At 46.0% G+C, this 15779-nt stretch overlaps 5 protein-coding genes across 10 annotated transcripts; all 5 read left to right on the top strand.

Moving 5' to 3' along the window:
* The first annotated feature begins 312 nt into the window (after nt 1-312).
* LOC132762481 (actin, cytoplasmic 1-like) lies at nt 313-1425 on the top strand. Of its 2 annotated transcripts, XM_060755508.2 has the most exons (2): nt 313-450; nt 538-1425. In XM_060755508.2, the coding sequence occupies exons 1-2, from the start codon at nt 313-315 to the stop codon at nt 1423-1425; spliced, it is 1026 nt and encodes a 341-aa protein (XP_060611491.2). The 2 variants fall into 2 exon arrangements, with proteins under 2 accessions (XP_060611491.2, XP_060611490.2); XM_060755507.2 differs by having other exon boundaries at nt 313-1425.
* Nucleotides 1426-3896: 2471 nt separating this feature from the next.
* LOC137097611 (actin-3-like) lies at nt 3897-4824 on the top strand. Its single transcript, XM_067471343.1, is given in 2 exon segments — nt 3897-4165; nt 4167-4824. Coding segments are annotated over 2 exon segments (912 nt in total). The 5' UTR covers nt 3897-3911.
* Nucleotides 4825-5709: 885 nt separating this feature from the next.
* On the top strand, nt 5710-6852 carry LOC132762739 (actin, cytoplasmic A3a-like). The gene has a single exon (XM_067471472.1). It carries the CDS (start codon nt 5710-5712, stop codon nt 6850-6852), a length of 1143 nt encoding a protein of 380 aa, XP_067327573.1.
* Nucleotides 6853-10120: 3268 nt separating this feature from the next.
* Nucleotides 10121-11263, top strand: LOC132762738 (actin-3-like). Its single transcript, XM_060755918.2, has one exon. It carries the CDS (start codon nt 10121-10123, stop codon nt 11261-11263), a length of 1143 nt encoding a protein of 380 aa, XP_060611901.2.
* Nucleotides 11264-14301: 3038 nt separating this feature from the next.
* Nucleotides 14302-15411, top strand: LOC132762479 (actin-3-like). 5 transcript variants are annotated; one of them, XM_067471347.1, is made up of 2 exons: nt 14350-14890; nt 15083-15411. In XM_067471347.1, exons 1-2 carry the CDS (start codon nt 14350-14352, stop codon nt 15409-15411), a joined length of 870 nt encoding a protein of 289 aa, XP_067327448.1. The 5 variants fall into 5 exon arrangements, with proteins under 5 accessions (XP_067327445.1, XP_067327448.1, XP_067327446.1 ...); XM_067471345.1 differs by having other exon boundaries at nt 14350-14666; nt 14769-15411; XM_067471346.1 differs by having other exon boundaries at nt 14350-14533; nt 14645-15411.
* Nucleotides 15412-15779: the final 368 nt, after the last annotated feature.

The following is a 15779-nucleotide window of genomic DNA, read 5'->3' on the forward strand; positions in this document are numbered from 1 at the left end:
GAGAAGGAGAGGGAAGATGGCCTCAAGAGAGATTGCAATCACCATAGTCCTAATCTGAGAAATGTACCATTATACAACGGGTTGAAAGGAAGGTATTTCTCTCCTAGTGTTGGCAATGATGGGATCATATTGCTGAGATGTCTACTCCAAAGTTGGTTGGATGGGAAGAGGGTTACCAATTATACCGTTTAGCCAGTCTAAGCCACCTCCGCTGCCGAGAAAGTGTATCTCCAGCTTCTCATGTACAAGTCTAGGACCGGCTCATGATTCATCCCACAAATGAACCGTCTGCTTGTTTTCTTACAGACCTAAATGATGGAGAACGATCTTCCTGCTTTGGTTGTTGTCAATGGCAGTAGAGTATGCAAAGCAGGATTTGCTGGGCATGATGCCCCAACCACAGTGTTTCCTTTTGTTGTTGGGAAAAACCGTTGGAAAAAGGACTTCTATGTGGGCAAGGAAGCCCAGAGCAAAGGAGACGAGCTGGATCTCAGCTACCCAGATGTCTTTGGCATCAACAACTGGGATGCCATGGAGAAGATCTGGCACCATATCTTCTACAATGAGTTGCAGGTGGCTCCAGAGGAGTATCCACTCCTGCTTACCAAACATCACACTAGCCGAAATTGCCATGAGAAGAAGTTAATGCAGCTCATGTTTGAGACCTTCCATGTGCCATCTTGCTACTTGGCAATCCAGGCAGTGCTGTCTCTGTATGCCTCTCGCCGGACCACAGGGGTTGTCATACATGTTACAGGTAGACATGTTAAAATTGTTCCCGTCTATGAAGGTCATGCCTTGGAACATGCTAATGGGCATTTTGGAATGGGTGGGAATCACCTGACAACCTTTCTCTCAGGTACCCAGCGGGACTGGATCTGCAGATTCAAGAACAGCACAGAGATCGTGAAGGACATCAAAGAGAAGTTCTGCTACGTTGCCCTAGACTATGAATTGGAGATGGCTACTGCTGCGTCCTCCTCCACCTTGGAGAAGAGCTATGAGCTGCCGGATGGGAAGGTGATCACCGTCGGCAGTGAACGTTTCAGGTGCCCTGAGGCCCTCTTCCAACCCTGGGTGGCAGGTAGAACTCCGACATGGAACAAGACATGTGGCATTCATGAGGTGGCCTTAAAAGCTATCTTAGACTGTGACAAAGACCTCCAGAAGGACCTCTGTGCCAACACTGTGCTGGCCGGTGGGACCACCATGTTGCCCGGCTTTGCCGAGCGGATGGGCACCGAGATGACAGCCCAGGCTCCAAAGAACATGAAGATCAATATAATTGCTCCCTCTGAGCGCAAGAACTCAGTGTGGATTGGAGGCTCGCTCCTGGCATCTCTCTCCACCTTCCGACACATGTCTATAAGCAAGGAGGAATACAATGAGGCTGGCCCAGCCATTGTCCACCGCAAATGCTTTTGAGGTTCACAGCTGCTGTCCTCCCCAAACAGACAAATTAGTTTAAGTGATTACAAAAATGTTTCGGACTCTTCACACAATACCACCGGACACCAAGTTTGACTGAGTGCCACCTGATGGTTCTCGTGAATACCAAGGCCATCCCGAGACCCACAACATAAGATAGCTAATGCTTCCTATCCAAGTAAAAGGAGGTTCTTGACCCAAGGCTTGGATCATCTATATTACTTCTGTGTTACAACTGCTAATGCCGGTCTAGCACTCACTGCACTTTTCTCCATGGAGAAGAAAATCATGGACCGAGACCAAGTGTGAGGAAGACCATCATCGTTCTAAAGGAGGAGCAACAATGAATGCAAAAAGGAACGTTCTGATTTAGACCAAAGTGGAAGAGACTGATCTTGGCTGGAAGAACGGGTACCTCCTAAGACAGTGTCTCTCCGTCTTCCTAATGCTGCGATCCCTTAATATGGTTCCTCATGTTGTGGTGACCACCATCAAATTATCACATTATTTTAGTTGCTACTTCATAACTGTAATGTTGCTACTGTTATGAATTGTAATGTAAGTATCTGATATGCATGGTGTATGTTCATTCATTCATTGGACCAAATTTGGCACACTGAATACTGGTGGGGTGGGGTTTGATTTTGTCATTTGGGAGTTGTAGTTGCTGGGATTTATAATTCACCCTCAATCAAAGAGCATTCTGAACTCCACCAATGATGGAATTGAACCAAACTTGGCACACAGAACTCCCATGACCAACAGAAAATACTGGAAGGGTTTGGTGGGCATTGACCTTGAGTTTGGGAGTTGTAGTTCACCTGCATCCTGAGAGCACTGTGGACACAAGCAATGATAGATTTGGACCAAACTTGGCACAAATACTCAATATGCCCAAATGTGAACACTGGTGGAGTTTGGGAGAAAAATAGACCTTGACATTTGGGAGTTGTAATTGCTGGGATGTATAGTTCATCTACAAAGAGCATAGTGAACTCCACCAGCAATGGAATTGAACCAAATTTGGCACACAGAACTCCCATGACCAACATAAAATACTGGGAGGGTTTGGTGGGCATTTACCTTGAGTTTTGTAGTTGTAGTTCACCTACATCCAGACAGCACTGTGGACTCAAGCAATGATGTATCTGGTCCAAACCTAGCACAAATACTCCATATGCCCAAATATGAACACAGATTGGAGTTTGGGAGAAATAGACCTTGACCTGAGGGAGTTGTAGTTCCTGGGATTTATAGTTCACCTACAATCAAAGATCATTCTGGACTCAAGCAACGGTATGATTGGGTCAAATTTCCCACACAGAACCCCCATGCCTTGAAGGGACTTTTTGGTGTGAGCTTCCCTCCAGCCTTGCACGCTCTTCCTCACCTGCACATGAGCACTACACTGCCCTGCGCGGAGCATGCCTGCTCTCTCCTCTCCGCTTGTAGTCTCTGAAACAGCCCTGCCCTTGGCTGAGAGGCTGGCCAATCATAGGGGAGGAGGGCTTTTGGTGGGAGGGTTCTCCCTCTGTTTCCAAAAAGGAAGTGAAGGCCAGGCAGAGAGACCTTCAGCCTTCTCTGCCAAAAAGGTTCCTAAGACCATCAGAAGTATGTGTTTCCTGATGGTCTTTGGCGACCTCTCTGGAAACCCCTCGCGATCCCATCTGGGGTCCCAACCCCCAGGTTGACAAACGCTGTTGCTGGCCTCATATTTGCTCATATATGTGAGAGACTATTTCCATATTTGCATTCTGCTTGGAACGATCAGATTCCAGAATTCAAAAATTCAGATATGTTTCCCTGCAAGGATATCCATGAATGCTCTGAAACCTGAGATTCAACTCCAATAGATGAAACCTACCTGGCTCACCTGGACAGATTTTATAAATCTTTAGTAGCAAGCCTATGTGTGACGGCTAACACAGTAATGCTTTCCCTTCACTGACATTCTCTCAAATAAAATAATTTATGCATATACATTTGACTTAATTTCTTTTAAAATTCTCCATTATTTATTGATGAAACCTATTAACTTTTTTTTTACATGTCAGGAGTGACTTGAGAAACTGCAAGTCGCTTCTGGTGTGAGCTATCTACATTTCTCAAGGGAATGCTTACGCTGTGACTATTGGACTGGAAGCATGTACACATACACTTTTCAAAACTACAAGGTATCGCAATGCTAACAATGTGAATCCGCCAGTAAGAAGATATCTGGGACGTGGTTCACTCTGGATAATACTTCACCAATTCCCTGTCTGCTTGTTTTCCCGCAGATTGGCTTGGAAATGGCGGATAACAATAGGCCTGTTCTGTTTGTGCTCAACGACCATTGGACGTGCAAAGCCGGATTTGCGGGACGCGACTCCCCGAGCGTTGTCTTCCCCTCAGTTGTTGGGAGGAGTAGTGGGGCAGAGAAGGACTTCTATGTGGGAACGGAAGCCCAGAGCAAGAGAGACATCCTGACCCTGAGGTACCCCATGGAATATGGATACGTCAACAACTGGGACGACATGGAGAAGATCTGGCACCACACTTTCTACAATGAGTTGCGAGTGGCCCCCGAGGAGCACCCTGTCTTGCTTACTGAAGAAATAACTAACCTCAAAGCCAGCCGGGAGAAGATGACACAGGTCATGTTTGAGACCTTCAACACGCCTGCCATGTATGTGGCCGTCCACGAGGTGCTGTCTCTGTATGCCTCGTCTCGAACCACTGGGGTCGTCCTTAATATACAATTATGGTCACATTGTGCCCATCTATGAAGGTCACGTCTTGCCACGTCCTCTTTGGCGTTTCTTTATGTGTGGTCAGGACTTGACCGACTATCTCTTGAAGCTCCTCATGGAAAGGGGCTACAGCTTCACCAGTGAGGCAAGGAGAGGGATTCTGAGGGACATCAAGGAGAAGCTCTGCTATGTCGCCTTGGATTTTGATCAGGAGATGGCCACCACTGCATCCTCCCCCTCATCGGAGAAGAGCTATGAGATGCCAGATGGGAACGTGGTCACCATTGGGAATGAGTGTTTTCGGTGCCCCGAGGCCCTCTTCCAACCCTTGCTCATAAAGCAAGAGTCAGGTGGCACACATGAGTGTCTGTTCCACACCATCATGAAATGCGACATAGACCTCCACCCAGACCTCTACGCCAACACGGTGCTAGCAGGTGGGAGCACCATGTTCCCTGGCTTTGCGGAGAGGATGCACTCAGAGATGACAGCCCTCGCTCCAAAGAACATGAAGATCAATATCATTGATCCTCCTGAACACAAGAACTCAGTGTGGATTGGGGGGTCCTGCCTGGCTTCTCTCTCCACTTTCCGGGATATGTGTATAAGCAAGAGAGAATACGACGAAGCTGGCCCATCCATTGTCCACCGCAAATGCTTCTGAGATGTTGATTCTGCTTTCATGGATGAGCAGCATGTAGTTTGTGCTCTACGTTTGCATGTTTTTTTCACTTTTGCACATCTGATTATTTGCAGATGTCTTGAGCATGTTCCCACTAGAAAACTCTTGGTCCTCCGAACACAACTGGAAGACCTAGAGCTCCCTTCCCTAGGCAATAGGAGGTCATGTCACATTATTTTTCCAGCAAACATTGACCATAGATTTGTACCGGGGCAGGCATGGGCAAACTTTGGCCCTTCAAGTGTTTAAGTCTTCAACTCCCATAAATCTTACCAGCCGGTAGGCTCTTAGGAATTGTGGGAGCTGAAGTCCAAAACACCCTGAACACCAAAACCTTTTCAACTGCCCACATTTGTCAAGTGAATGCTTATGTTATAACTATTGGACTGGAAGCATTTACACCTACACTTTTCAAAATGACAAGGCATTGCAATCCTAACCATGTGAATCTGCCAGTAAGAAAATCTCTCCCTGTTTTGTGTGATACAAATAAATAATCTCTCAACCTCTGAGGATGCCTGCCATAGATGCAGGCAAAACGTCAGGAGATAATGCTTCTAAAAAAATCCCATATAGCCCCAAAAACCTACTACAACTAAAATTACAGAAAAGTTGGCAACATTTGGTTCCTTCTTTTTTCTTCATCTCTCTAGACATTCCTCGGACCTCCAGCGTAATTGGAGGAGATTCGGCACACCGGAGAATAAAGATTGCATTTTAAATGAAATTTGTGAATAATCATATCCGCAAAATAATCCTATCTGACTGCATATCCAACTTCTCACCTGAGAGTCTGGGATGTGATTCACTCTGAATAATACTTCACAAATTCCCTGTCTGCTTGTTTTCCCGCAGATCGGCTTGGAAATGGCAGATAACAATAGGCCTGCTCTGTTTGTGATCAATGATTGCCGAACATTCAAAGCCGGATTTGCGGGACACGATTCCCTGAGCGTTATCTTCCCCTCTGTTGTTGGGAGGAGCAGCGGGGCAGAGAAGGACTTCTATGTGGGAACGGAAGCCCAGAGCAAGAGTGACATCCTGACCTTGAATTACCCCATGGAATATGGATATATCTACAACTGGGACGACATGGAGAAGATCTGGCACCACACTTTCTACAATGAGTTGCGAGTGGCCCCTGAGGAGCACTCGGTCTTGCTCACTGAAGAAATAATTAACCTCAAAGGCAGCCGGGAGAGGATGACACAGATCATGTTTGAGACCTTCAACACGCCTGCTATATATGTGGCCATCCGGGAGGTGCTGTCTCTGTATGCCTCATCTCGAACCACTGGGTTGGTCCTTAATATACGAAACGATTATGGTCACATTGTGCCCATCTATGAAGGTCAGGTCTTGCAATGTGCACTTATACATTACCACATGTGTGGTGAGGACCTGACCAACTATCTCCTGAAGCTCCTCACAAAAAGGGGCTACAGCTTCACCACTGCAGCAAGGGGAGAGATGGTGAGGGACATCAAGGAGAAGCTCTGCTACGTTGCCTTGGATTTTGAGCAGGAGATGGCCACCGCTGCATCCTTGACCTCGTTGGAGAAGAGATATGAGATGCCAGACGGGAAGGTGATCACCATCGGGAATGAGTGTTTTCGGTGCCCTGAGGCCCTCTTCCAGCCCTGTTTAATGGGGCAAGAGTTAGACAGCACGCCTGAGAGTCTCTTCAACACCATCATGAAATGCAACATAGACGTCCGCCCAGACCTCTACGCCAACACGGTGCTAGCAGGTGGGAGCACCATGTTCCCTGGCTTTGCGGAGAGGATGCACTCAGAGATGACAGCCCTCACTCCAAAGAACATGAAGATCAATATCATTGATCCTCCTGAACACAAGAACTCAGTGTGGATTGGGGGGTCCCGCCTGGCTTCTCTCTCCACTTTCCGACACATGTGTATAAGCAAGGAGGAGTATGACGAGGCTGGCCCATCCATTGTCCGTCGCAAAGGCTTTCACTTTTGTGCATCTGATTATTCGCAGATGTTTTGAGCATGTTCCCATGACGAGGCTGGCCCATCCATTGTCCACCGCAAATGCTTCTGAGATTTTGATTCTGCTTTCATGGATGAGTAGCATGCTGTTGGCACTCCACATTTGCATTTTTTTTAACTTTTGCACATCTGACTATTTGCAGATGTGTTGGGAATGTTCCCACTTAGAATCTCCTGGTCCTCCAAACACAACTTTAAGATTTAGAGCTTCCTTCTCTAGGCATTAATGGTCCCGTGGCATGATTCTTCCAGCAAACATTAATCATAGAATTGTACTAGAGGATTTACAAGTTGCTAGAGCAGGGTTCTCTCCAGCAAAAAAAAAAGGGGGGGGGGCAGTATAATTTGGATTTTTTTTCCACTTTTGTGTCTTTAACCCCAGTGATTGTGGAGGTCTCAAGCCTTCTACACAGAAACCCTGCACGACCAATTAATCACATGCCAACATAGTCGTGAATATGAAAAGGTGAACTGAGAAATATCTTCTGCTATCTAGTGCATCTCGAATTCAGCATCCTTCCCGACTCTGTGTTGTGACTCAGCTGGAATCTCAGAGTGATAGTGTCAATGATAGTGTCAATGATCCGATGAGGATGATGCGATTCAGATTCACAGTCAGGTGCAAAGCAATGATGTCCCTGTGTTAGACGAAAAAGACCAGGAACAAGGGGCAGAAGTTCAGTTGTTTCCCACAGCAAGGGATGTCGCTCATGAAAGTGAAACTACTGAGAGCCAGGTGCAGGATTCAGCAGGAAGGGAGGGCGGTTCTCAGCCAGATAATGAGGAGAAAAGCACTAACGAGGAAATTGACCTTGATGAAGCCGAGCTGATCGGTTGGAATTTAAGGTTCGAAGGAGTATCGGGATCGCTAGCAGGCGAGAGAGGGAGGCTCGGGGCCATAGGAACGCCTTCATGTTGCCCAAAGTGTATGAAACAGGCTGTTTGAAGATGCCTCAGTGTCAGAGCAACTTCCCGCTTCAACCAAGAGACTTTGGATTTATCTCGCAGCTTTCATGTTCATGTATTAGGACTTTGTCATGTTCTCATGGGACTTTGCCTTGCCCGTGTCTTCATGGATCTTGTTTGCCTATGTTACCTTGGATTGATCTTTTGAAATATACTTTTGCCTTTTTGAACTTTTTATCTTTTACTTTAATAAACCATAAAGACTCCTGCTGATGTGTTCTTTGGTGTCTTAAGCAAGGCGACTCTACTATGAGGTGCGACACTCCGGGCGTATCTACACTGTGGAATTAATGCAGATTGACAACCCTGGAATGGCCATGGTTCAATGCTATGGAATTATGGGAACTGTCATTTTACAAGACCTTTCGCCCCTGTGGCAAAGAGCATTGGTGCCTCACCAAACTACAGGAGCGCCCAGTGGCGCAATGGCTTCAACCAGTTTTTCTCAACCTTCCTAATGTGGCGACCCCTTAACACAGTTCCTCATCTTGTTGTGACCCCCAAGCATAAAATTATTTTCATTGCTACCTCATAACTGTAATTTTGCTCCTGTTATGAATCATCATGTCAATATCTGATATGCAGGATGTGTTTTCATTCACTGGACCAAATTTGGCACAAATACTCGATATGTCAAAATTTGAACACTGGTGGGGTTGGGGGGGGGGGAGGCTTGATTTTGTCATTTGGGAGTTTTAGTTGCTGGGGTTTATAGTTCACCTACAATCAAAGAGCACTGTGTACCCCACCAATGATAGAATTGTGCCACACTTCCCACACAAAAGCCCCATGCCTTGAAGGACTCACTGGTGTGAGCCTCCCTCCAGCCTCACACGCTCTCCCTCACCCGCACATGCGCACCACGCTGCCATGCTCCAAGTACGCCTGCTCTCCCCTCCTCACTTGGAGTCTCAGATACAACCTTCCCCTTGGCTGAGAAGCCAGCTGAGAGACTAGCCAATAGCAGCAGAAGAGAGCTTTAGGTGGGAGGATTTGTGGTCTTGTTTCCAAAAAGGAAGAGAAGGACAGGCGGAGAGGTATTCAGCCTTTTCTGACAGGGGTTCCTCAGACCATCAGAAATATGTGTTTTCTAATAGTCTTTGGCGACCTCTCTGAAGCCCCCACCAGACTAACCCAGGGATCCCGACCCCCATGTTGGGAAACACTGGCTTAAACCCTTGCGCCAGCTGAACTGCTGACCGAAATCTCAGCGGATCAAATCCTGGGAGTGGTGTGAGGTCCCGACTATCAGCTCCAGCTTCCCATGCGGGGACATGAGACAAGCTTCCCAAAGGATGGTAAAACATCCGGGCAATGTTTCCTGGGCAACATCCTTGCAGACGGCCAATTCTCTCATGCCAGAAATGACTTGCATTTTCTCAAGTCGCTCCTGAAATGAAGCCCCCCCCCCCCACCAAAAATAGAAAAACAAACGTAAACTCTCAGAATTCCATAGCATTGAACCGTGTTAGTTCAAGAGGAGTCTGATGGCATTAATTCTACAGCATTGGTGCACAGAATGCTATTCGAAGGATTTGATGCATCAACTGGCCTTGTGTTTTCTGCAGGAATCTATCTGGTTAGAAATGGCAGTTGTCTTAAATGTTAATTTAGAATAATTAGAAGTAGGAACTAATTTGTGCCCATTTTGTTGATCTTTGGTAGCAAGTCTGTGAGTGATGCCTGACCTTGTTATTTTCTTCCCTTCACCAGCTTTCTCTCAAATAAAGTGATTTAAGTGTATACGTTTGACTACATTTCTTTTTTATTCTCTCTCACTTCTGGATGAAACATTTTCAATTCTCCACACTCGTCAAGTGAGTGCTTACGTTATGACTATTGGACTGGAAGCATTTACACATACACAATGCTAACAATGTGAATCCGCTAGCAAGAAAATTTCTGTTTTGTGAGATACAAATAAATTATCCCTCAACCTCTGAGGATGCCTGCCATGGATGCAGACAAAACTTCAGGAGAGAATGCTTCTGGAACATGGCCATATAGCCCGAAAAGCCTACTACACCCAAATTACAGAAAAGTTGGCAACATTGGGTTCCTTCATTTTCCTTCATCTCTGTAGAAATTCCTCGGACCTCCAGCATGATTGGAGGAGGTTCGGCACACAGGAGAACCTATATAAGTATTCACAAATTAAATTTGTGAATACTTATATCTGCAAAATAATCCCATCTGAGTACATATTCAACTTCTCATCTGAGAGCCTGGGACGTGATTCACTCTGAATAATACTTCACAAATTCCCTGTCTGCTTGTTTTCCCTGCAGATCAGCTCAGGAATGGCAGATAACAATAGGCCTGTTCTCTTTGTGATCAACGACTGCCGAACATGCAAGGCCGGATTTGCGGGACACGATTACCCGAGCGTTGTCTTCCCCTCAGTTGTTGGGAGGAGTAATGGGGCAGAGAAGGACTTCTTTGTGGGAACGGAAGCCCAGACCAAGAGAGACATCCTGACCCTGGAGTACCCCGTGGAAAATGGATATGTCATCAACTGGGACAACATGGAGAAGATCTGGCACCACACTTTCTACAATGAGTTGCAAGTGGCCCCCGAGGAGCACCCGGTCTTGCTCACTGAACGGCCCCTCAACTTCAAACAGAGCCAGGAGAAGATGACACAGATCATGTTTGAGACCTTCAACACACCTGCCATGTATGTGGCCATTCAGCCGGTTCTGTCTCTGTATGCCTCTTCTCGAACCACTGGGGTGGTCCTTAATATACGAAACAACTATGGTGAAATTGTGCCTATCCATGAAGGTCGCATCTTGCCACGTTCTCTTTTTCGTTTCTTCATGTGTGGTCAGGACTTGACCGACTATCTCCTGAAGCTCCTCATGGAAAGGGGCTACAGCTTCACCAGTGAGGCAAGGAGAGGGATCGTGAGAGACATAAAGGAAAAGCTCTGCTACGTCGCCCTGGATTTTGATCAGGAGATGGCCACTGCTGCATCCTCCTCCTCGTTGGAGAAGAGCTATGAGATGCCAGATGGGAAGGTGATCACCATCGGGAATGAGCGTTTTCGGTGCCCTGAGGCCCTCTTCCAACCCTTGCTCATGGAGCAAGAGACAGGTGGCACACATGGGGGTCTGTGGGAAACCATCAGGCACTGCGACATTGACCTCCGTCCATACCTCTACGCCAACACCGTGCTAGCAGGTGGGAGCACCATGTTCCCTGGCTTTGTGGAGAGGATGCATTCAGAGATGACAGCCGTGGCTCCAAAGAACATGAAGATCAATATCATTGATCCACCTGAACACAAGAACTCAGTGTGGATTGGGGGGTCCCGCCTGGCTTCTCTCTCCACGTTCCGACACATGTGTATAAGCAAGGAGGAGTACGACGAGGCTGGCCCATCCATTGTCCGCCGCAAAGGCTTTCATTTTTGTGCATCTGATTATTCGCAGATGTTTTGAGCATGTTCCCATTCGGAATCTCTTGGCCCTCCAAACTTAACTGGACAACTTAGAGATCTTCTTGCTAGGCCTCTGAAGGTCCTGTGACATGACTCTTCCAGCAAACATTGGCCATAGAATTGTACTAGAGGACTGAGAGGTTGCCAGAGATGTTATGAATCCTTTTTAAAGAAAGTTTCTTTTTATTGCAATTTTCAGTGTGAGAGGGTAGATCACAACGTTTACCCTTTTACACAAAGAAAGGCATTGGACAAATATATATTCAGATCCTATGGAACTACATTGAATTCACAAACAACTTACAGTTTCACCAGCTAACAAACAAACAAAGGAGGGGTTACATTTTACTCAGCATTCACATCCACACTAACATTCATTAATCTTCATGCTTCTAAATATTACCATATCTTTTCTCCCTCCTTGGAGAAGAACGCTTGTTTCCTTGCAAATCTGTCAATGCACCAAACGCCAGAATGCATCGTCTTTCCCTAAGAATATGACTCTGAAACTTCTTTCTCTTTCCTTGAGAAAAGGAGGCCAAGTGTCCAGAATCCTGCTTTCCATTGCAGATGTGACATTCTCCCAATTGCATGCACCATCTCTATCCTTCCCATGGAGCAGAGCATGGCAGGTGAACAGCACAGCTGTCTGTCACACTTTCTGGATTATAATACGGTCTCTTATATAGCAGTATTTCTATTGATGTTGTTCCAAATTTGTAAATGAATGATAGATGTTTTTCCAGCTTGAAGCATTCATCAGTTTCTTGGCAGATGTTGACTCTTCCTGAGTGGTGTTGGTAAACACAAGCAGCCTTGTGTTTACTTCCTTCTTAATGTAAGGAAACCTTGTAAACATTACCTTAACTTAACGAGCCATTGCCTTTGACTAATGTAAAAACGTTGTTTTTCCTGAAGTTAATCAAGTCAGCAATGTCAATAGTTAAATCATTTGTCACAGTTCTTATCAATGTCAGCAATTCAGCAACATTTTCCAGACCTCATTCCTTTAGAACTCGGTCTCCAAAATTATTAGCTCTCATTCATTCATCTTTCATACATTTCCATTCAAACCATACATCATATTTCATTGTGACAGAGCGGGGTAATCTCCAGCAAAATAAGTATAAATATAATTTGAACTTTTTCCACTCTTGTTCCTCTGACCTCAGTGAATGTGGAGGTCTGATTGCAATGCTGTAAATAGATTTCAAATATTTTACAAACTACAATTCCCAGTATTCCATAGTATTGAGCCATGGTTGTCACATTGCCAGGGCTCTGCCAGTATGCAGGCAGAGGTGAACCAAATCAAATACCCAGCTTGTGTCAAACTGTTTAATTAAAGCAGCCCTTACTTTCTGGCTCTTTCATAGTCCAAATGTAAAACATAAAGAGAGCACTCAGCCACAGAATATAAAACAAAGATTAATAGCAAATGCTGATGCAACTTCAAGAGAACATCATAGTCAAAGGGCCCAGTCCAGTGGTCAAATGCCGAGAATTCAATGAGTAAAGTCCAAGGATCAAGAGTCTATACCGTAGGTTCTTGTGGGTTTTTTCGGCTATAGGGCCATGTTCTAGAGGCATTTCTCCCGACGTTTCGCCTGCATCTATGACAAGCATCCTCAGAGGTAGTGAGGTCTGTTGGAACTAGGACAATGGGTTTATATGTCTGTGGAATGGCTGGGGTGGGGCAAAGAGCTCTTCTCTGCTGGAGCCAGGTGTGAATGTTTCAACTGACCACCTTCATTAGCATTTGAAGGCCTGGCTGAGCCTGGGAAAATCTTTTGTTGAGAGGTGTTAAGATGTGCCTGGTTGTTTCCTCTCTGCTGTTTTGCTGTTGTAATTTTAGAGTTTTTTAATACTGGTAGCCAGATTTTGTTCATTTTCATGGTTTCCTCCTTTCTGTTGAAATTGTCCACATGCTTATGGATTTCAATGGCTTCTCTGTGTAGTCTGACATGGTGGTTGTTGGTGTGGTCCAGCATTTCTGTGTTCTCAAATAATCTGCTGTGTCCAGGCTGGTTCATCAGGTGCTCTGCTATGGCTGACTTCTCTGGTTGAAGTAGTCTGCAGTGCCTTTCATGTTCCTTGATTCGTGTTTGGGCGCTGCGTTTGGTGGTCCCTATGTAGACTTGTCCACAGGTGGTCCATAGGGTTCTTTAGAGTTCAGGAGATAGGTCAGGATACTGAAAATCCACAAACCTGGAGGAGAAAATGAGCAGCATACACAACTAAATAGGACAAATATTTTTCTCCCGAGATCAGTCTCCAGGTTGGCTCCTTATAACCAGTTAAAGCCAACTGTGACCTGTCCCTTGCGTGCCTCCACCCTTAACTGCTTTCACCCGTAAACTCTTACTTATAGATTACTCAGCCCTTTAGAACTAAGATTAACCCCTTCCATTACCAACTGCCAAGCCTGCCACCACCACCATCAGTTGCAGAACATGATACATGACAATGGTAGTTCAAGTGGGGTCTGACTACATTAATTCTACGGTATAGGTGCACAGAATGCTATTCGAAGGATTTCATGCATCAACTGGCCTTGTGTTTTCTACAGGAATCTATCTGGTTGGAAATAGTTATTGTCTTAAATGTCAATTTAGAAGAATTAAGAAGTAGGAATTAATGTGTGCCGATTTTGGTAGCAAGTCTGTGAGTGATGCCTGACTTTGTTATTTTCTTCCCTTTACCTGCTTTCTCTCAAATAAAATGATTTAAGCGTATACGTTTGACTACATTTCTTTTTTTATTTTCTCTCACTTCTGGCTGAAACCTTCTCGAATGTCCACACTTCTCAAGTGAGTGCTTATGTTCTGACGATTGGACTGGAAGCGTGTACACGTACACTTTTCAAAATGACAAGACATTCCAATGCTAACAATGTGAATCCTCCAGCAAGGAAACATCACAAAATGCAAGTGTGGAGGAATGCCTGCATATCCAATTTCTCACCTGGAATGCGATTCACTTTGAATAATACTTCACAAATTCCCTGTCTGCTTGTTTTCCCTGCAGATCGGCTCAGGAATGGCGGATAACAATAGGCCTGCTCTCTTTGTGATCAACGACCATCGGATGTGCAAAGCCGGATTTGCAGGATGTGATTCCCCGAGCGTTGTCGTCCCCTCTGTTGTTGGGAGGAGCAGAGTGGCAGAGAAGGACGTCTATGTGGGAATGGAAGCCCAGAGCAAGAGAGACATCCTGACCCTGAAGTACCCCTTGGAATGTGGATATGTCAACAACTGGGACGACATGGAGAAGATCTGGCACCACACTTTCTACAATGAGTTGCGAGTGGCCCCCGAGGAGCACCCGGTCTTGCTCACTGAACGGGCCCGCATTTCCTTTCCCTGCCGGGAGATGATGACACAGATCATGTTTGAGACCTTCAACATTCCTGCCATGTATGTGGCCGTCCAGGAGGTGCTGTCTCTGTATGCCTCATCTCGAACCACTGGAGTGGTCCTTAATATAAGAAACAATTATGGTGACATTGTGCCCATCTATGAAGGTCACGTCTTGCGGGATGCTCTTATGCGTGGCTCCCTGTGTGGTCAGGATCTGACTGACTATCTCCTGAAGAGCCTCACGGAAAGGGGCTACAGCTTCACCAGTGAGGCAAGGAGAGAGAAGGTGAGGGGCATCAAGGAGAAGCTCTGCTATGTCGCCTTGGATTTTGATCAGGAGATGGCCACCGCTGCATCCTCCCCCTCGTTGGAGAAGAGCTATGAGATGCCAGACGGGAAGGTGATCACCATTGGCAAGGAGCGTTTCCAGTGCCCCGAGGTCTTCTTCCAACCTAGTTTCATTGGTCAAGAGATGTTTGGCATGCATGAATGTCTCTGGGCCACCATCATGAGATGTGACAGAGACCTCCATCCATACCTCTACGCCAACACCGTGCTAGCAGGTGGGAGCACCATGTTCCCTGGCTTTGTGGAGAGGATGCACTCAGAGATTACACCCCTGGTTCCTAAGAACATGAAGATCAATATCATCGATCCTCCCGAACACAAGAACTCCGTGTGGATTGGGGGGTCCTGCCTGGCTTCTCTCTCCACTTTCCGGGATATGTGTATAAGCAAGAGAGAATACGACGAAGCTGGCCCATCCATTGTCCACCGCAAATGCTTCTGAGCAGCATGCGGTTGGCGCTCCAGATTTGCATGGGGTTTTTTTCCTCCAGTTTTGCGCATCTGATTATTTGCAGATATGGTGAGCATGTTCCCACGAGGCATCCCTTGGTCCTCCAAATGCAACTGGAAGACGGAGGGATTCCTTTTCCAGGTTTTTGGGGTCCTCTGACATGATTCTTCCAGCGGTCATTACAGTTCTAAGCAAGATAGTGATATGGAACAAGTTCAGAATTTCAGACCATTCTCGTTAGTAAATTGTGATCACACATTATTTGCAGAATTTTTAGCAAACGGATTGAAACAAATCTTAGTAAAAACATTAGATTGAGATTAAGTAGGTTTTCTTCCAGGCAGACAGTTAAGCCAGAA

This window comes from Anolis sagrei, chromosome 9 (genome assembly GCF_037176765.1).
Source record: "Anolis sagrei isolate rAnoSag1 chromosome 9, rAnoSag1.mat, whole genome shotgun sequence".
Lineage (NCBI taxonomy): Eukaryota > Metazoa > Chordata > Lepidosauria > Squamata > Dactyloidae > Anolis > Anolis sagrei.